Source organism: Tursiops truncatus, chromosome 1, assembly GCF_011762595.2.
Source record: "Tursiops truncatus isolate mTurTru1 chromosome 1, mTurTru1.mat.Y, whole genome shotgun sequence".
Classification (NCBI taxonomy): domain Eukaryota; kingdom Metazoa; phylum Chordata; class Mammalia; order Artiodactyla; family Delphinidae; genus Tursiops; species Tursiops truncatus.
In genome coordinates, this window is record NC_047034.1 from 139,855,210 (window position 1) to 139,877,229 (window position 22,020).

Below are 22,020 nucleotides of genomic sequence, written 5' to 3' on the forward strand. Positions count from 1 at the left end.
ATTTCATTTATTTCTGCTCTGATCTTTATGATTTCTTTCCATCTGCTAACTTTGGGTTTTGTTTGTTCTTCCTCTAGTTCCTTGAGGTGTAAGATTAGATTGTTTCTTCAAGATTTTTCTTGTTTCTTGAGGTAGGATTGTATTGCTATAAACTTTCCTCCTAGAACTGCTTTTGCTGCATCCCATAGGTTTTGGATTGTCGTATTTTCATTGTCATTTGTCTCTAGGTATTTTTTGATTTCCTCTTTGATTTCTTCAGTCATCTCTTGGTTATTTAGTAACATATTGTTTAGCCTCAATGTGCTTGTGTCTTTTTATATTTTTTTCCCTGAACTTTATTTCTAGTCTCATAGCACTGTGGTCGGAAAAGATGCTTGATATGATTTCAATTTTCTTAAATTTACCAAGGCTTGATTTGTGACCCAAGATATGATCTATCCCAGGGAATATTCTGTGTGAACTTGAGAAGAAAATGTAATCCACTGTTTTCGGATAGAATGTCCTATAAATATCAATTAAATCTATCTGCTGTATTGTATCATTTAAAGCTTGTGTTTCCTTATTAATTTTCTGTCTGGATGATCTGTCCATTGTCGTAAGTGAGGTGTTAAAGTCCCCTACTATTACTGTGTTACTGTCAGTTTCCTCTTTTATAGCTGTTAGCATTTACCTTACGTATTGAGGTGCTCCTATGTTGGGTGCATATATATTTATAAGTGTTATATCTTCTTCTTGGATTGATCCCTTGATCGTTATGTAGTGTCCTTCTTTGTCTCTTGTAACATTCTTTATGTTAAAGTCTATTCTGATGTGAGTATTGATACTCCAGCTTTCTCTTGATTTCCATTTGCATGGAATATCTTTTTCCATCCCCTCACTTTCAGTCAGTATGTGTCCCTAGGTCTGAAGTGTGTCTCTTGTAGACAGCATATATATGGGTCTTGTTTTTGTATCCATTCAGCAAGCCTGTGTCTTTTGGTTGGAGCATTTAATCCATTCACATTTAAGGTAATTATCATTATGTAAGTTCCTATTACCATTTTCTTAATTGTTTTGGGTTTGTTTTTGTAGGTCATTTTCTTCTCTTCTGTTTCCCACTTAGAGAAGTTCCTTTAGCATTTGTTGTAGAGCTGGTTTGGTGGTGCTGAATTCTCTTTGCTTTTGCTTGTCTGTAAAGCTTTTGATTTCTTCGTCAAATCTGAATGCAATCCTTGCTGGGTAGAGTAATCTTGGTTGTAGGTTCTTCCCTTTCATCACTTTAAATATATTGTGGCACTCCCTTTTGGCTTGTAGTTTCTGCTGAGAAATCAGCTGTCAACCTTATGGGGGTTCCCTTGTATGTTATTTGTCGTTCTTCCCTTGTTGCTGTTAATAATTTTTCTTTGTCTTTAATTTTTGTCAATTTGATTACTATGTGTCTCAGCCTATTTCTCCTTGGGTTTACCCTGCCTGGGACTCTCTGTGCTCCCTGGACTGGGGTGGCTATTTCCTTTCCCATGTTAGGGATATTTTCAACTATAATCTCTTCAAATATTTTCTCGAGTCCTTTCTCTCTCTCTTCTCCTTCTGGGAACCCTATAATGCAAATGTTGGTGCATTTAATGTTGTTCCAGAGGACTCTTAGGCTGTCTTCATTTCTTTCAATTCTTTTTTCTTTATTCTTTTCTGTAGCAGTGAATTCCACCATTCTGTCTTCCAAGTCACTTATCCTTTCTTCTGCCTCAGTTATTCTGCTATTGATTCCTTCTAGTGTATTTTTCATTTCAGTTTTTGTATTGTTCAACTCTGTTTGTTTGTTCTTTATTTCTTCTAGGTGTTTGTTCTTTAATTCTTTTAGGTGTTTGTTAAACATTTCTTGCATCTTCTCGATCTTTGCCTCCATTCTTTTTCCGAGGTCCTGGATCATCTTCACTATCATTATTCTGAATTGTTTTTCTGGAAGTTTGCCTACCTCCACTTCATTTAATTGTTTTTCTGGGGTTTTATCTTGTTCCTTTATCTGACACATAGTCCTCTCCCTTTTCATTTTGTCTATCTTTCTGTGAATGTGGTTTTCATTCCACAGGCTGCAGGATTGTAGTTCTTCTTGCTTCTGCTGTCTGCCCTCTGGTGGATGAGGCTATCTAAGAGGCTTGTGTGAGTTTCCTGATGGGAGGGACTGGTGGTGGGTAGAGCTGGGTGTTGCTCTGGTGGGCAGAGTTCAGTAAAACTTTAATCCACTTGTCTGCTGATGGGTGGGGCTGAGTTCCCTCTCTGATGGTTGTTTGGTCTGAGGCGACCAAGCAGTGGAGGCTACAGGCTCTGTGGTGGGGCTAATGGCGGACTCCGGGAGGGCTCACGCCAAGGAGCACTTCCCAGAACTTTTGCTGGCAGTGTCCCTGTCCCTACCATGAGCCACAGCTACACCCTGTCTCTGGAGGAGACCCTCCAACACCAGCAGGTGGGTCTGATTCAGTTTCCTATGGGGTCACTGCTCCTTCCCCTTCGGTCCTGGTACACACACTACTTTGGGTGTGCCCTCCAAGAGTGGAGTCTCTGTTTCCCCCAGTCCTGTTGAAGTCCTGCAATCAAATCCCACTGGCCTTCAAAGTCTGATTCTCTGGGAATTCCTCCTCTCGTTGCCGGACCCCCAGGTTGGGAAGCCTGATGTGGGGTTCAGAACATTCACTCCAGTGGGTGGACTTCTGTGTATAATTGTACTCCAGTTTGTGAGTCACCCACACAGTGGTTATGGGATTTGATTTTATTGTGATTGCGCCCCTCCTACCCTCTCATTGCGGCTTCTCCTTTGTCTTTGGATGTGGGGTACCTTTTTTGGTGATTTCCAGTGTCTTCCTGTCGATGATCATTCAGCAGTCAGCTGTAATTCCAGTACTCTCGCAAGAGGGAGTGAGCACATGTCCTTCTACTCTGCCATCTTGAACCAATCCACCCAAATTAATTATCTTTTTTATTGTATTGGCTAGTAGATCAAATGAAACATAGTATCTAGTATCAGCAAGACAACAGACAAAATTTTTCAGGCCATCTTTTGGGACAAGACAGGGAAATACTGTAGTGCAGGTTTTTTTCCCTTTTGTTTTTCGGGGTTTTTTTGGTGTTACTATAAAAATGAGGGTTCTTCTGTCAGGTTTACATAATACTGGCTTAAACAAAGTTAAATAAATTTCTTTATGGCAGAGCATTTAGAGACTTTCCTTTACTATTGCATGTGTATTATGATTGTCCAAAAGGGAGTTAAAGTATGAAGCATTTTCCAACTTAACTGACCCACGTCATGGAGCATCTTAAGAGTCAACAGAACACACAGGCACTGATCAATGACAGGCACTGATCAAAGTATTAACCTAGAGCAAAGTCTCTATTGCTAACCTCTAACCTCAGCCATGCTCTGGTTAATATTTCTACCAAAAATTGGATTAGAGAATTAAAGGGTAAGAGTAGCCCCTGCTCATCAAAACTAGAGAAAGCCTGCATGCAGCAACAAAGACCCAACACAGCCATAAATAAATAAATAAATTTATTTTTTTAAAAAATAAAGAAAATTCAACGGTATGCTAACCACACCTGAAGCTGAGAGAGACTGCTATAATGTTGGATCCAAATAGACTTCAGTGAGGTTTATCAATGAGATGGATCAGAATGTAATTAATTAAATGCCCTGTTCTATTCTTGACCACCCAAAACTACCTAAGAAAAGGAGCAGCAATCATGAGAAAGGCTCTGAGGTTCTGTTCGATTATAAGCTCAATATGATTCAACAGTGTGATGCGATTACCAGAAAAGCTTACATGCGATCACAGTACAGTAATTAGTCTGGGGATGATGGGTCATGAAACAAGTCTAATAAGAAACAGTTAAAGGGAACAAGTCAAGCTGGCTTCAGATATTCGAAGGGCTGTAAGGTGAAAGAGGCTTGTTCTATGAGTCTCAGAAGACAGAAACTATAAGGGAGAGAGATTTGAGTTCAACATGAAAAAGAGCACTGTAACAATTGGAATGATCAAAAAAATGGAATGAGTAGCCTCTGTGGCAAGTTTCTTGTCACAGGAAGTTCAAATGCTTTATTGTCATCTATTAGAAGATTTATAAGCAATTCACAAACGGATTTGTAGGAAGAAGGGCAGCTAAACTATATAAAAGCACTTGGCATAGTGTCTGACATAGGAGATATTCAGTAGGTACTGATGTCTTTTCTCCTTGTTTCCTTACTATGGGATCCAGTTAATCTACAGAAGATAGCAACCCTTTGAAAAATATTCTGCCAATCACTTACCATTATTTACTAATCCTGGACACTGATGAAGGGCTTGTTGACTACTGACTCTGAACTGCCAATTCAGATTTTGGGCTGTTCTAAGAATATGAGTGGTATAAAAAGACCTCAATCAATCTCTTTGAATCAAACCTTGAAGTCACAAATATCTCCTGATTCTATAGCAGAATGTAAGCTACTACAAACATTCTTACATATTCATTTCTAGAGCACATTCACAAACAGCAATTTCAAACAACTTAAAATTCTATGAAATTCTACAATTCATTAGAAATCTTTTGGATGAAGAATAACATTTCAACTAAAATACTACACATTTACACTTCAGACTTTAGACTAGAAAAAACTGTCCAACTACTCTGAGTAACAAAAAACTTGAGAAAAGGTTTAAAACACACCAAACACAGATTTCCAGCTAGCTGAGGGCAATGAAAACTGCCTAAATCTCTCTCCATATCCTCTAAAAAAATACAGAATAGGTCTTCCCTGGTGGTGCAGTGGTTGAGAGTCCGCCTGCTGATGCAGGGGACCCGGGTTCGTGCCCCAGGCTGGGAAGATCCCACATGCCGCGGAGCGGCTGGGCCCGTGAGTCAAGGCCGCTGAGCCTGCGCGTCCGGAGCCTGTGCTCCGTGACGGGAGAGGCCCGCGTACCGCAAAAAAAAAAAAAAAAAAATACAGAATAAAAAGAAAAACAAATAAAACTGCACAAAACCATACCCTCAGCATAACTAGACAAAAGAAAACACAAAACTTCAAATTATCTGTAAGAGAAAAAAAAAAGGGAAAGGGAAAAAGTGACCAAATCCCTGCCAGCAATCATTCACGCTCCCACAGTAAGCCTCCTAGGGAAGAAGGGCAGTCTGAAAAATACTGCAGAGGAGAGAAGAGGGGAGCTAGTGGCAGGCATACAATTGCTCTGAAACTACCACCAGGAAGAAAAAGACACCCCGCAAGAGTGAAAATATTGAAAAAATATTCCTGTAGATCAAAACATGACAACAAGGAAGGGTTAGAAAAGAACAGGAGACTCAAGGTGGTAATCTTTGAAAGGTATAGCTTCTAGGAGAAAAAAAGAGGGGAAAAAAAAATTGTGGGGGGGAAGGTCCCTTTGGCAATTGGATGGTGAAAGAGAAAAGAAGTAAACAGGGAAATTTCTGGGGTCCCACAAGACAAAACAAACAAACAAAAAAGAAACAAGAAATCTGAGGACACACAGTCCATCTTTCAAAAAATCCACTACAGAAATAAGACTTTACTACACTGACATTAGAGGACATCAGATAATTAGGAATCACTCCAAATTTAAAAGAACACTCTCAAATCACAATGTAATAAAACTAGTAATTATTAATAAAATGTAAAAATTAAGTCTACCTGGAAATTTTTAAACTATTTCCATAAAACAACTCTTGGACAAAAAGAAGAAACACAAATGATTGCAGAGCTTCTGAAAAAAATGATACTGAAAACTAAAACACTACATATCAGAACCAATGTGATATGTTTAAAGCTGTAACAAGAACATAGCACTAAGAATGATTAAAATGGAACATACTGATCAATTAAAAAGAATGAAGTCCTGATCCATGCTACTACATGAATGAACTGTGAATGTTTTCTGTGCTGAGTGAAAGAAGCCAATCACAAAAGGTCACATACTGTAGGGTCCATTTAAATGAAATGTTCATAATAAGCAAACACATAAAAACAGAAATTAGATTAGTGATTGCCAGGTGCCTTAGAGGAAAGGATTGCTAATGGGTATGGGGTTTCCTTTGGGGATGATGAAACTGTTCTGAAATTAGATAGTGGTGATGATTGCACAACTCTGTGAATATACAAAAAAACACTGAATTGTACACTTTAAAAGAATGAATTTTTATGGTATGTCAATTTTATCTCAATAAAGCTGTTATTCACTAAAAGGATAAAAATTGAATTAAATTCCCAATTCAAAAAACAACAAAATAAACCAATAAAAATCACAAGGAAGATAAAGGCAGAAAATAATGGAATAAAGAATTAGAAAGAATAGACATAATCAATCAAAATCCTATTGTTCTGAAAAATTTAACAAAAGAGACAAATTGCTACCCTAATTTAATACGAAAAAAAGCAGAAAGCATATATACACAAAAATAATAAATAACGAGAGAAATACCGCTGAAGTAGAAATTTTATGTAAAAGACGACTTTTCAGACTTCTATACAAATAGATTTGAAACTCTAAATGAAACGAATAATTTCCCAGAGAAATACAGACTACCAAAATTGACCCCACTGGAGATGGAATGTTTAAACATAAATAAATAGATAATTACCAAGCAACTACCAAAACAAACAAACCATACACACCAAAAAAACAGGCCCGGATGATTTCACAGGGTATTATATCAAACCTACAAAGATCAAGTAGTCCCAATGCGCCATAAATCATTCCAAAGCATCAAAAATGAAGAAACGTTTCCTACTTCGTTTTATAAAGTAAGTATAAAATTAACACCTAAACTTGATAAAGACATTAAAAAAGAGAAAATTAAAAACCAATATCACTTATGAATGTTGATCTGAAAGCACTAAATAGTGACAGAGCCTAACTCCACATTAAAAAAAAATCAATACATCATAACCAAGTGGCATTCATTCCAGACATGCAACGTTGATTCAATATCAGAAGTCCATTAATAAAATATTCTATTACTAGATCTAAGTGGAGGACATAATGAAATCCACAGATGCTGGAAAAGCATTTGACAAAATTCAGTACCTATTCCTGAAAGAAAAAGAAACTCAAGAAAATAAAAATTGCTGAATACTTTCTCAACACAATTAAATAAATAAGTGAGTATATAAATAAATATATATATGAGATCTTGAAGCCAGAATTGTACTTAAAAGTATTATTAATAACTATTAATATAACACCTCCCATAATGGACTGTTGTGAGAATTGAATGAGATAATATGGGTATGGAAATTCACTCATTCATTCAACAAATATTTATTGAGTATTTAAATATGCTAGGGATTGTAGAAGCGAAGGGGGAAAAAACTTTCTTCTGGCCAGATTACATGTCAACCACTGTGCTAGGCTGGATATACTGAAGGTAAACAAAACAGACATGGTTCCTGCTTTCATGGAGTTTATAAGACAAATAAGGAAGACAAAAATTAAACAAGTAAAACCACACACAATAAATATATGAATATAAATAGTGCTAAGTGCTATGAAGGAAAGCAATAGGAAACTATCTATGAAAAAGAATAACAGGAGGGAGTCACTTCAATTAAATGATCAAGGAGGGTCTTTCTTTGAAGATTAATTAATTACAGAAGACCTGCTCTGTGCCAAGCACTCTACTAGGTAACAGTCAAAGAGCAGGGAATAAAATAAACAAAAATCAGGCCCTTGTAGACTTAGATTCTGGTTGGAAGAGACAGTCAATAAATAAGAAAATATATATACGCCATATTTTCATAAGTGCTCTATAAAATGATAAAGTAAGGGCTTCCTTGGTGGCACAATGGCTAAGAATCCGCCTGCTAATGCAAGGGACATGGGTTCGAGCCCTGGTCCAGGAAGATCCCACATGCCGTGGAGCAACTAAGCCCGTGCACCACAACTACTGAGCCTGCACTCTAGAGCCCATGAGCCACAACTACTGAAGCCCGCGCGCCTAGAACCCGTGCACCACAACAAGAGAAGCCACCACAAAGAGAAGCCCGTATACCTCAACAAAGAGTAGACCCCGCTCACCGCAACTAGAGAAAGCCCACGTGCAGCAATGAAGACACAATGCAGCCAAAAATTAAAAAAAAAAAAAAAAAGATAAAGTAAGAGACAGAGGATAGGGAGTTCTGGGAAGGAGGGTGATGAAAGAAAGCAGAAGATGACATTTAAGCAAAGACCTGATGGAAGTAGGAAAGCTAGCACTGATGATATCTTAGGGTAAAGTATTCCAGCAGTGGAAATAGCAAGGCTTAGGCCCTGCCTGAGGTAGGAATGTGCTTACTGTGTTTGAGGAACCGAAAGGATAGTGTGGCTGGAGCAGAGTGGTGAAAGAAAAAATGGTGAAAGATGAGATCAGAGAGCTAATGAGGGTGGAGGGTCAGATCATATAGAAGCTTGTAGGCCATAATAAGACCTGTAGGTTTCAATCTCAGTGTGTTAAGAACACAGTAGAGTTCTTAGCAGAGGAGTGAAATGATCTAGCTTATATTTTAAAAGCGTTGCTCCAGACATAAAGTGAAGAATTGACTGAACAGGTACACAAGCAGAAGCAGTAAAACCATTTAGGAGATTCCTATACTCCAGGTGAGAAATTATGATAGCTTGCACTATAGTAGAAGTGGGGAAAATGTGGAGAAACATTTCTCCTTCTCATATTTCTGGATATTTTAAGAAATGAGTAAAAAGGTTTGCTGAGACATACTTGGGGGAATCGGGAAGATGGCAGAAGAGTAAGACGCGGAGATCACCTTCCTCCCCACAGATACACCAGAAATACATCTACACGTGGAACAACTCCTACAGAACACCTACTGAACGCGGGCAGAAGACCTCAGACCTCCCAAAAGGCAAGAAACTCCCCACATACCTGGGTAGGGCAAAAGAAAAAAGAATAAACAGGGACAAAAGAATAGGGACACGACCTTCACCAGTGGGAGGGAGCTGTGAAGGAGGAAAACTTTCCACACACTAGGAGCCCCTTCGCGGGCGGAGACTGCGGGTGACGGAGGGGGGGAGCTTCGGAGCCGCGGAGGAGAGCGCAGCCACAGGGGTGCGGGGGCAAAGTAGAGACATTCCCGCACAGAGGAGCGGTGCTGACTGGCACTCACCAGCTCGAGAGGCTTGTCTGCTCACTCGCGGGTCGGGCGGGGCCTGGGAGCTGAGGCTCAGGGGTTGCGGTTGGAGCCAGGAAGAGGACTGTGGTGAACACAGCCTGCAGGGGGTTCGTGCACCACGGCTAGCCGGGAGGGAGTCCGGGGGTAAGTCTGGACCTGCCGAAGAGGCAAGAGACTTTTTCTTCCCTCTTTGTTTCCTGGTGCGCGAGGAGAGAGGATTAAGAGCGCTGCTTAAAGGAGCTCCAGAGACGGGCGCTAGCCGCGGCTACCAGCGCGGACCACAGAGACAGGCATGAGATGCTAAGGCTGCTGCTGCCGCCACCAAGAAGCCTGTGTGCGAGCACAGGTCACTATCCTCACCTCCCTTCCGGGGAGCCTGTTTAGCCCGCCACTGCCAGGGTCCCAGGAAGCAAGGACAACTTCCCCGGGAGAACGCACGGCGCCTCAGGCTGGTGCAACGTCACACCGGCCTCTGACACCGCAGCCTCGCCCCGCATCCGTGCCCCTCCCTCCCCCCCCCCCCACCCCCCCCCCCCCCCCCCCGCCCAAGTGAGCCAGAGTCCCTGAAGCAGCTGCTCCTTTAACCCCGTCCTGTCTGAGCGAAGAACAGACGCCCTCTGGCGACCTACATGCAGAGGCGAGGCCAAATCCAAAGCTGAGCCTCGGGAGCTGTGCGAACAAAGAAGAGAAAGGGAAATCTCTCCTAGCAGCCTCAGAAGCAGCGGATTAAAGCTCCACAATCAACTTGATGTACCCTGCATCTGTGGAATACGTGAATAGACAACGAACCATCCCAAATTGAGGAGGTGGACTTTGAGAGCAAGATTTACTATTTTTTCCCCTTTTTCTCTTTTTGTGAGTGTGTATGTGTATGCTTCTGTGTGAGATTTTTTCTGTATAGCTTTGCTGTCACCATTTGTCCTAGGGTTCTATCCATCCGTTTTTTTGTTTGCTTGTTTTTAATGTTTTTCTTAAAATTATTTTTTATTTTAATAACTTTATTTTATCTTTATTTTATTTTATCCTCTTTCCTCTTTCTTTCTTTTCTTTCTTCCTTCCTTCCTCCCTCCTTTCTTGCTTTTCTTTCTTTCTTTCTTTCTTTCTTTTGTCTTTCTTTCTTTCTTTCAACTTTTTCTCCCTTTTATTCTGTGCCATGTGGATGAAAGGCTCTTGGTGCTGCAGCCAGGAGTCAGTGCTGTGCCACTGACATGGGAGAGCCAACTTCAGGACACTGGTCACAAGAGACCTCCCAGCTCCACGTAATATCAAACAGTGAAAATCTCCCAGAGATCTCCATCTCAACACCAGCACCTGGCTTCACTCAACGACCAGCAAGCTACAGTGCTGCACACCCTATGGCAAACAACTAGCAAGACAGGAACACAAACCCACCCACTAGCAGAGAGGCTGCCTAAAATCATAATAAGTCCCAGACACCCAAAAACACACCACCAGATGTGGACCTGCCCAGCAGAAAGACAAGATCCAGCCTCATCCACCAGAACACAGGCACTAGTCCCCTCCACCAGGAAGCCTACACAACCCACTGAAACAACTTTAGCCACTAGGGACAGACACCAAAAACAACAGGAACTACGAACCTGCAGCCTGCAAAAAGGAGACCCCAAACACAGTAAGATAAGCAAAATGAGAAGACAGAAAAACACACAGCAGATGAAGGAGCAAGATAAACACCCACCAGAACTAACAAATGAAGAGGAAATAGGCAGTCTACCTCAAAAAGAAATCAGAATAGTGATAGTAAAGATGACCCAAAATCTTGGAAATAGAATAGAGAAAATGCAAGAAACATTTAACAAGGACCTAGAAGAACTAAAGATGAAACAAGCAATGATGAACAACAAAATAAATGAAATTAAAAATACTCTAGAAGGAATCAATAGCAGAATAACTGAGGCAGAAGAACCGATAAGTGCCCTGGAAGACAAAATAGTGGAAATAACTACTGCAGAGCAGAATAAACAAAAGAGAATGAAAAGAAATGAGGACAGTCTCAGAGACCTCTAGGACAACATTAAACGCACCAACATTCGAATTATAGGGGTTCCAGAAGAAGAAGAGAAAAAGAAAGGGACTGAGAAAATATTTGAAGAGATTATAGTTGAAAACTTCCCTAATATGGGAAAGGAAATCAAGTCCAGGAAGCACAGAGAGTCCTATACAGGATAAATCCAAAGAGAAATACGCCAAGACACATATTAATCAAACTGTCAAAAATTAAATACAAAGAAAGCATATTAAAAGCAGCAAGGGAAAAACAACAAATAACACACAAGGGAATCCCCATAAGGTTAACAGCTGATCTTTCAGCAGAAACTCTGCAAGCCAGAAGGTACTGGCAGGACATATTTAAAGTGATGAAGGAGAAAAACCCACAACCAAGATTACTCTACCCAGCAAGGATCTCATTCAGATTTGATGGAGAAATTAAAACCTTTACAGACAAGCAAAAGCTGAGAGAGTTCAGCACCGCCAAACCAACTTTACAACAAATGCTAAAGGACCTTCTCTAGGCAAGAAACACAAGAGAAGGAAAAGACCTACAATAACGAACCCAAAACAATTAAGAAAATGGGAATAGAAACATACATATCGATAATTACCTTAAATGTAAATGGACTAAATGCTCCCACCAAAAGACACAGACTGGCTGAATGGATACAAAAACAAGACCTATATATATGCTGTCTACAAGAGACCCACTTCAGACCTAGAGACACATACAGACTGAAAGTGAGGGGATGGAAAAAGATATTCCATGCAAATGGAAACCAAAAGAAAGCTGGAGTAGCAATTCTCATATCAGACAAAATAGACTTTAAAATAAAGACTATTAGAAGAGACAAAGAAGGACACTACATAATGATCAAGGGACCGATCCAAGAAGATATAACAATTGTAAATATTTATGCACCCAACATAGGAGCACCTCAATATATAAGGCAAATACTAACAGCCATAAAAGGGGAAATTGACAGTAACACATTCATAGTAGGAGACTTTAACACACCACTTTCATCAATGGACAGATCATCCAAAATGAAAATAAATAATGAAATGCAAGCTTTAAATGATACATTAAACAAGATGGACTTAATTGATATTTATAGGACATTCCATCCAAAAACTACAGAATACACATTTTTCTCAAGTGCTCATGGAATATTCTCCAGGATAGATCATATCTTGGGTCACAAATCAAGCCTTGATAAGTTTAAGAAAATTGAAATTGTATCAAGTATCTTTTCCGACCACAACGCTATGAGACTAGATATCAATTTCAGGAAAAGATCTGTAAAAAATACAAACACATGGAGGCTAAATAATACACTACTTAATAACGAAGTGATCACTGAAGAAATCAAAGAGGAAATCAAAAAATACCTAGAAACAAATGACAATGGAGACACGATGACCCAAAACCTATGAGATGCAGCAAAAGCAGTTCTAAGAGGGAAGTTTATAGCAATACAATCCTACCTTAAGAAACAGGAAACATCTCTAATAAACAACCTAACCTTGCACCTAAAGCAATTAGAGAAAGAAGAACAAAAAAAACCAAAGTTAGCAGAAGGAAGGAAATCATAAAGATCAGATCAGAAATAAACGAAATGAAGGAAACGATAGCAAAGATCAATAAAACTAAAAGCTGGCTCTTTGAGAAGATAAACAAAATTGATAAACCATTAGCCAGACTCATCAAGAAAAAAAGGGAGAAGACTCAATCAATAGAATTAGAAATGAAAAAGGAGAAGTAACAACTGACACTGCAGAAATACAAAAGATCATGAGAGATTACTACAAGCAACTCTATGCCAATAAAATGGACAACCTGGAAGAAATGGACAAATTCTTAGAAATGCACAACCTGCCAAGACTGAATCAGGAAGAAATAGAAAATATGAACAGACCAATCACAAGCACTGAAATTGAAACTATGATTAAAAATCTTCCAACAAACAAAAGCCCAGGACCAGATGGCTTCACAGGCGAATTCTATCAAACATTAAGAGAAGAGCTAACACCTATCCTTCTCAAACTCTTCCAAAATATAGCATAGGGAGGAACACTCCCAAACTCATTCTACGAGGCCACAATTACCCTGATACCAAAACCAAACAAGGATGTCACAAAGAAAGAAAACTACAGGCCATTATCACTGATGAACATAGATGCAAAAGTCCTCAACAAAATACTAGCAAACAGAATCCAACAGCACATTAAAAGGATCATACACCATGTTCAAGTGGGGTTTATTCCAGGAATGCAAGGATTCTTCAATATACACAAATCAATCAACGTGATAAGCCATATTAACAAATTGACGGAGAAAAACCATACGATCATCTCAATAGATGCAGAGAAAGCTTTTGACAAAATTCAACACCCATTTATGATTAAAACCCTGCAGAGTGTAGGCATAGAGGGAACTTTCCTCAGCATAATAAAGGCCATATATGACAAACCTACCACCAACATCATCCTCAATGGTAAAAAACTGAAACCATTTCCACTAAGATCAGGAACAAGACAAGGTTGCCCACTCTCACCACTCTTATTCAACATAGTTTTGGAAGTTTTAGCCACAGCAATGAGAGAAGAAAAGGAAATAAAAGGAGGCCAAATCGGAAAAGAAGTAAAGCTGTCACTGTTTGCAGATGACATGATACTATCTATACATAGAGAATCCTAAAGATGCTACCAGAAAACTACTAGAGCTAATATTTGGTAAAGTAGCAGGATACAAAATTAATGCACAGAAATTTCTGGCATTCCTATACACTAATGATGAAAAACATGAAAGTGAAATCAAGAAAACACTCTCATTTACCATTGCAACAAAAAGAATAAAATATCTAGGAATAAACCTACCTAAGGAGACAAAAGACCTGTATGCAGAAAATTATAAGACACTGATGAAAGAAATTAAAGATGATACAAACAGATGGAGAGATATATCATGTTCTTGGATTGGAAGAATCAACATTGTGAAAATGGCTCTACTACCCAAAGCAATCTACAGATTCAATGCAATCCCTATCAAACTACCACTGGCATTTTTCACAGAACTAGAACAAAACATTTCACAATTTGTATGGAAACACAAAAGACCCCGAAGAGCCAAAGCAATCTTGAGAAAGAAAAACAGAGCTGGAGGAATCAGGCTCCCTGACTTCAGACTATACTACAAAGCTACAGTAATCAAGACAGTATGGTACTGGCACAAAAACAGAAATATAGATCAATGGAACAGGATAGAAAGCCCAGAGATAAACCCACGCACATATGGTCACCTTATCTTTGATAAAGGAGGCAGGAATGTACAGTGGAGAAAGGACAGCCTCTTCAATAAGTGGTGCTGGGGAAACTGGACAGGTATATGTAAAAGTATGAGATTAGAACACTCCCTATCACCATACACAAAAATAAGCTCAAAATGGATTAAAGACCTAAATGTAAGGCCAGAAACTATCAAATCTTAGAGGAAAACACAGGCAGAACACTGTATGACATAAATCACAGCAAGATCCTTTTTGACCCACCTCCCAGAGAAATGGAAATAAAAACAAAAATAAACAAATAGGACCTAATGAAACTTAAAACTTTTGCACAGTAAAGGAAACCCCATAAACAAGACCAAAAGACAACCCTCAGAATGGGAGAAAATATTTGCAAATGAAGCAACTGACAAAGGATTAATCTCCAAAATTTACAAGCAGCTCATGCAGCTCAATAATGAAAAAACAAACAACCCAATCAAAAAATGGGCAGAAGACCTAAATAGACATTTCTCCAAAGAAGATATACAGATTGCCAACAAAAACATGAAAGGATGCTCAACATCACTAATCATTAGAGAAATGCAAATCAAAACTACAATGAGGCATCACCTCACACCAGTCAGAATGGCCATCATCAAAAAATCTAGAAACAAAAAATGCTGGAGAGGGTGTGGAGAAAAGGGAACACTCTTGCACTGCTGGTGGGAATGTGAATTGGTACAGCCACTATGGAGAACAGTATGGAGGTTCCTTAAAAAACTAAAAATAGAACTACCATATGACCCAGCAATCCCTCTACTGGGCATATACCCTGAGAAAACCATAATTCAAAAAGAGTCATGTACCAAAATGTTCATTGCAGCTCTATTTACAATAACCAGGAGATGGAAACAACCTAAGTGTCCATCATTGGATGAATGGATAAAGAAGGTGTGGCACATATATACAATGGAATATTACTCAGCCATAAAAAGAAACGAGATTGAGTTATTTGTAGTGAGGTGGATGGACCTACAGTCTGTCATACAGAGTGAAGTAAGTCAGAAAGAGAAAGACAAATACCGTATGCTAACACATATATATATGGAATTTAAGAAAAAAAAAGTCATGAAGAACCTAGGGGTAAGACAGGAATAAAGACACAGACCTACTAGAGAATGGACTTGAGGACATGGGGAGGGGGAAGGGTAAGCTGTGACAAAGCGAGAGAGTGGCATGGACATATATACACTACCAAACGTAAAACAGATAGCTAGTGGGAAGCAGCTGCATAGCACAGGGAAATCAGCTAGGTGGTTTGTGACCGCCTGGGGGGGTAGGATAGGGAGGGTGGGAGGGAGGGAGATGCGGGAGGGAGGAGAGATGGGAACATGTGTGTGTGTGTGTGTGTGTGTGTGTGGCTGATTCGCTTTGCTGTAGAGCAGAAACTGGCACACCGTTGTGGGGCAATTATACTCTAATAAATATGTAAAAAAAAAAAAGAATTAATAATAATAATAATATCCCTGTTGTCCGATGGGGAATTTATAGGGTTTTAAAAAGTGAGCTCCACAATGATCTCTAGCAAGATCATTGCTTAAATTTGTTCTCCGTGCAGTGCTAAGTTTTCTGGGGGGTAAAAAAGGAAAATAAAAGAGTATCTTGATAAACTGCAAAAAAAAAAAAAAAAGGGTTTGCTGGTATATTGAATGTTGAGTATAAGAAAAATCAAGAATGGCTCTAAGCTTTTTGGCCAAAGGTCCTAAAGAGATGGAGTTATCAAACTTCTGGAGGAACAGATGGGGAAGGTGGAAGTTCAAGAAAGAATTAGGACCTCAGTTTTAGACCTGTTAAATTTGAAAGGCCTATTAGACATCCAAGCAGAAATACTTTTGTAAAGTGTTGGAGATATGAGATAAGATTTTTTAAGACCTAAAGCATGAAAAGAGTTGACCTTGAAAGAATAAAGAGCACTGTAGCCAAAGAAAATATGAGACTGGGGCGCAGGGAAATAAGTTTGGCTTACCGAACACACTGAAAGGACAGTGAGCTTACACATAGGAAGACTAGACAACAGGAATTAAAACAAGAAATGATTTTTAAAAGGAGAGTCTCACCGTAACAAAGCAATAGAAAATACTGATACATATTTTGGTACCTGAATGCCATGGACAGAATTGTGTCCCCTCAAAATTCATTTGTTGGACTTCCCTGGTGGCGCAGTGGTTAAGAATCCACCTGCCAATGCAGGGGACACGGGTTCGAGCCCTGGTCCAGGAAGATCCCACATGCCGCAGAGCGACTAAGCCCGTGCACCACAACTACTGAGCCTGCACTCTAGAGCCCGTGAGCCACAACTACTGAAGCCCATGTGCCTAGAACCCGCGCTCCACAACAAGAGAAGCCACAGCAATGAGAAGTCCATGCACCACAATGAAGAGTAGCCCCCGCTCACTGCAACTAGAGAAAGCCCACACTCAGCAATGAAGACCTAATGCAACCAAAGATAAATAAATTTATATAAAAAAAGAAAATTCATTTATTGAATTCCTAACACTCAATGTGATGGTTTTTGGAGATGGGTCTTTTGGGAGGTAATTATGGTAGATGAGGTCATGAGGGTGAGTGCCTCCTGATAGGATTAGTGTCCTTATAAGAATCCTTACAAATAGTGGAAGACAAAGATGCTTCTCTCTCCCTCTCTCTCTGCACCCACATAAAAGAAGAGGTCATGTGAATACACAGTGAGATGGCAGTCACCTATAACCCAAGAAAAAACCTATAAAACCTATCGTGCATCAGTATAAAACCAGTATCAGTATAAAACCTATCGTACGTCTTGATTTTAGACTTACCAGCCTCTAGAACAATGAGAAATAAATTTATGTTCTTTGAGCCACCCAGTCTATAGTATTTGCTATGTCAGCCCAAGCAAACTAATATAGTGGAAATGGAGTTACACTGAACAAAAATATAAGATATGTGAATGGCTTTGGAACCATTCTAGTTCCAAAGTTTGGAACAATTGCTAGCAAAAGCGTAAAGTGCGTTGAAGAAACCATTAGTAGTAGCCTCAAAGTCCTTTGAGGGGATGCTGCAGGTGAGAGTTTGTGAAAGGACAAAATCTTACTGAAAACTGGAGGAAAGGAGAGCCCTGTTAAAATAGAAGCAGAGATTACAGTAATGCTATACTTGCAGTTATGTAGAAACTAGTTAATAAGCAAAATATAGAAACTGCCACATGGTTTCTTCTGGCTGCTTACAGTAAAATTCTATAATGCTATATTGCAGAAAGAACTATTAAACAAAAAGGATTCAGGACTTGATAGTTTTGAAAATTCTCAGCCTTTCAAAGTGGTAAAAGATGCTAAAATTAAGAAATAGTCTTTGACGGGAATGAAGACGCAGACTTACTAGAGAATGGACTTGAGGATTCGGGGAGGGGGAAGGGTAAGCTGGGACGAAGTGAGAGAGTGGCATGGACATATATACACTACCAAACGTAAAATAGATAGCTAGCAGGAAGCAGCTGCATAGCACAGGGAGATCAGCTCGGTGCTTTGTGACCACCTAGAGGGGTGGGACAGGGAGGGTGGGAGGGAGACACAAGAGGGAGGGGATATGGGGATATAGGTAGATGTATAGCTGATTCCCTTTGTTATAAAGCAGAAAGTAACACAACATTGTAAAGCAATTATACTCCAATACAGATGTTAAAAAAAAGAAATAGTCTTTGAGCAAAGATCAAATCCAGGGCATTGCCAGGAAAACATGGTCCAAAAATGAAGCCCATATTGTGACAAATCTTTTGTTAAGACCTCAGAAAGATCAAAGGTGATGCCTCAGAATGTTGTTCAGAGAGAAAAAAAAGCCCTCTAAAGAGAAAAAACCTGTGCCTCACAAATCCTCTCAATCAAAGCGTTGCTAGGAAGCTTAAGAACGCTGCCCCTCAGCCATCTCAGAAAGGACCCAAGGCAGAAGGGCACTGAGCCCAGAGAGATTTGCAGGCGTAGCTTGTTGACTGATGGCGTGACCAAACAAGATTCACAGGAGACCCACAAAGTTCTTAAGATAAAAATTATCTACAGAGAGGATTCTTAAGTGTTAGCATTCTATTTTTGACCTGGGAGGTAATTTAGGTCACAGTTATGAGCTTGTTTCATGAAGCTGTGTATTTATGCTGTGTGCATTTCTCTGACTTGAGTTATAATACACAACAACAACAAATGTCATATTTTTTTTAAATGCTGGGTTCAATCATTACTTTGAATCTTTAATTTCCTAGCAGGTCACAGATCAAAGTTTGAAAAATTATGGTCTGGGATAAGAGCTGCAATAGTAAAAGAAACTGGGGGAAAAAAAACATAATTTGGAGTTTGAAGGTAGAACTGATAGGACATAGTGATGGACTGGAGTAGGGGAAGAGCAGGGAGAAGTGTCAAAGATGACTCATGTTTTTGCTTTGAACATCTGAATGGATGGAAATGCCACTTCCTGAGATGAGGAAAAGTAGAGAAGGAGCAAATTTAAGATATGGGGGAACAGAATGAAGAGTTTGCATCTGAACATGTGAAATTTGAGACATCTGTTACATACACAAGCAAAGATGCCAACTGGATATACAAGTATAGAGTGCATCACTGACTATCCTAAGTTTGCCTCCCTCTCCCACAAGTGCCTTACCTTGTTTTATTTTCTTCACAGGACTAATAATTGTTTGAAATTATCGTAGTTTTTTTCATATGCTACTGTCTCTCCTCGACTAGAAATTAAAGCAAAACCCTCACATTTCATTTGCTTATTTGTTGCTTGTGAATGAATGCACTGATGTCCCTAATTCTTTTTCCCTCCTGAATATCCTTTATGGTCTGACTTTGAAGTTTCCTACCACAAAAGAAGTAGAGTATATTACCCTATCCCTTGATTCCAAGTTTGCCATGTGACTTGCTTTGGTCAAGTCTCAAAAGGCCTTGCATGTTGCAGATTATTCTCTTGTGCTTCTGCGGTGACCATGAAAAGGACATCCCAGAGCTGGCCCTCCGGTCCCAAGAGGAAAATGAGCGACATATGACCCAGCCAAGCAGTACTAAAACAGAGCCTCCAACCAACCTACAGTCATATGATCAACCCAGACAAAAAGAGCTGAGCATGACTTAGATCATCTGATTCCCAGTCAATCTACAAACGTGTAAGCTATAATAATAAATAATCATTGTTTAAAATTGCTGAGTTTTGGAGTGGTTTATTACACAGCAATAGCTAACTGATATACTGCTATATTCCAGTGCCTAGAATAGTGCCTGAAATATAATAATAGCTCAATATTTTAAATGAATTATTTAATTCAAAAGGAAATGGAGGGGGCTTCCCTGGTGGCGCAGTGGTTGAGAGTCCGCCTGCCGATGCAGGGGACACGGGTTCGTGCCCCGGTCCGGGAAGATCCCACATGCCGCGGAGCGGCTGGGCCCGTGAGCCATGGCCGCTGAGCCTGCGCGTCCGGAGCCTGTGCTCCGCAACGGGGGAGGCCACAACAGTGAGAGGCCCGCGTACAGCAAAAAAAAAAAAAAAAAAAAAAAAGGAAATGGAGGGACTTCCCTGGTGGTGCAGTGGTTAAGAATCCACCTGCCAATGCAGGAGACACAGGTTCCAGCCCTGGTCTGGGAAGATCCCACATGCCACGGAGCAAATAAGCCTGTGCGCCACAGCTACTGAGCCTGCGCTCTAGAGCCCATGAGCCACAACTACTGAAGCCCATGCACCTAGAACCCATGTTCCTCAACAAAAGAAGCCACCACAATGAGAAGCCCCTGCACCACAACAAAGAGTAGCCCCCGTTCGCCGCAACTAGAGAAAGCCCATGCGAAGCAACGAAGACCCAACACAGCCAAACATAAAAAATATAAATAAATAAATAAATTTTTTAAAAATCATTCAAAAAAATTAAAAAGGAAATGGACAAGGAATAGCCAAAGAGGTAAGAAAAACCAGAAGAACGAGATGTCACAGAGGCCAAGAGAAGAGAATGTTTTAAGAAAGAAGTGATCAAAAGGGACTAATGGTGCTGAGGTCTATTAAAATAGGACTGAAAAGTATTTACTTGATATGGCAACGTAGTGATCAGTGGTAGCCTTGAGAAAGGAGGGAAGCCAGATTGGAATGGACTGAGTTTAAAATGGTAAGAATAGCTACAAGAAAGAAAATTTCCATGGCCCCAAACTGGCAGTGCTCCTCTATACCATCCTACCATTCTTCCTTGAAGATTTCTTTCCTTTCTGATTACTTGATCTTGACTATCAAACCTGGGATATATTTCCTGCAAAGAATAGTAACGCTGAACTTTCAAGCACAACTATTTTCTTTCTTATCTCACAGTACACAACAAGGCACTGGTTCAGGGTCATACAATAAAAACAAAAACAAAATCAAAAACTCTATCTGCACTATCCCATGCTTTATCTAACTGGCTAAGGCAGGCCGATCACTGATCATCAGTCAAAAAGCTAGGATGTTTACCTACAAAATAAAAATCAACTATGAAATTTAAATCTCGTAAAACACTATGGATTGACAGATGATGATGGATTCCTGATGGATTCAAATACTGAGAATAAAATTTGGCTACATAAATCTATTACCAAGAGCTAGCTTTAAGTCTCATTACCATATTCAGAACCAATGAGCCTCAACTTATAGTCTATGATTAAAGGAGACAAGATTTATGTGATGATTTTTCCTATTTCAATGTCTTGTTTTGGAGCAGTCTAGGTACTTCTCATATGATGTCCTATGTATAAATACTTTTAGAAAACTGAATTCTATACAGACTATTTCTTCAACTTAATTGAAAAACCATTTCATATTTTATACATCTTGGCATCCCCCACAGTTTCTTAAGAAATACCTATTGTTTCTCACACATGTATGTAACTACCAATAAGACTTGAAGTTTTTTAACATACCATATTTTTCCATGTGCTCTTTTCCAGCAAACCCAAACATCTGAGAAGCAACTGGGTGGGCTGACAATCCGTACTTGTTGATCAGGACTTCGAGATGCTTATCAATTGGATTGGTCCTGTTTGAAAACTAAGAGAGGGGAAAACACAAAATTGAATAAGTACTTGACATGATGATAGGTGTCTCTTTTAACTATTACAGCGTTACTAAGACATTTACTTATTTGAAGTGTAGAGTAAGCCAAAAATGGACAATGTGAATAAAATCAGTCAGAAAACGCTTTGCAGGGAAACATGGGAAGGAAAAATAATCAAGTGACCAAAGAGGTATTAATTCTTTCAAGAAACATGTATAAAGAATCCATATGTGCAAATAACTACTCAAGGTGCTGGGGATAAAACAGTGAACAAAACAGATAAAGTCCCTGCTCATCTGGCATTTACATTTGAGGGAGGAGGGGACAGAAAGTAATGGGGATGAAAATTAATTAAAATGTAAATAGTAATGCTATAATGAATAAATTCAAGTATAGGGATAAAGATTGAAAGTGGGAAGTGCTACTTTATAGAAAATAGTCAAGGGAGGTCACATTGACAAAATGACATTTGAGCAGGGATGTGAAGGAGTAGGAGCAAGTCATTTGGACACCTTTGGGAGAGG

At 39.5% G+C, this 22,020-nt stretch overlaps 1 protein-coding gene across 5 annotated transcripts in view; it reads right to left on the reverse strand.

The window, feature by feature from the left end:
• The window catches only part of SCP2 (sterol carrier protein 2), a 163,789-nt gene that overhangs the window by 106,059 nt on the left and 35,710 nt on the right, over window positions 1–22,020 (reverse strand). For 3 of the 5 annotated variants that reach the window (XM_073789693.1, XM_073789681.1, XM_073789685.1), the window contains 2 exons: window positions 21,363–21,489; window positions 9,116–9,277 (listed from right to left, as the gene is read on the reverse strand). In XM_073789693.1, coding sequence (XP_073645794.1) covers window positions 9,116–9,277; window positions 21,363–21,489 — 289 coding nt within the window. The remainder of the gene's footprint in view (window positions 1–9,115; window positions 9,278–21,362; window positions 21,490–22,020) is intronic. The other 2 variants (XM_073789698.1, XM_033866520.2) reach the window with 1 other exon arrangement.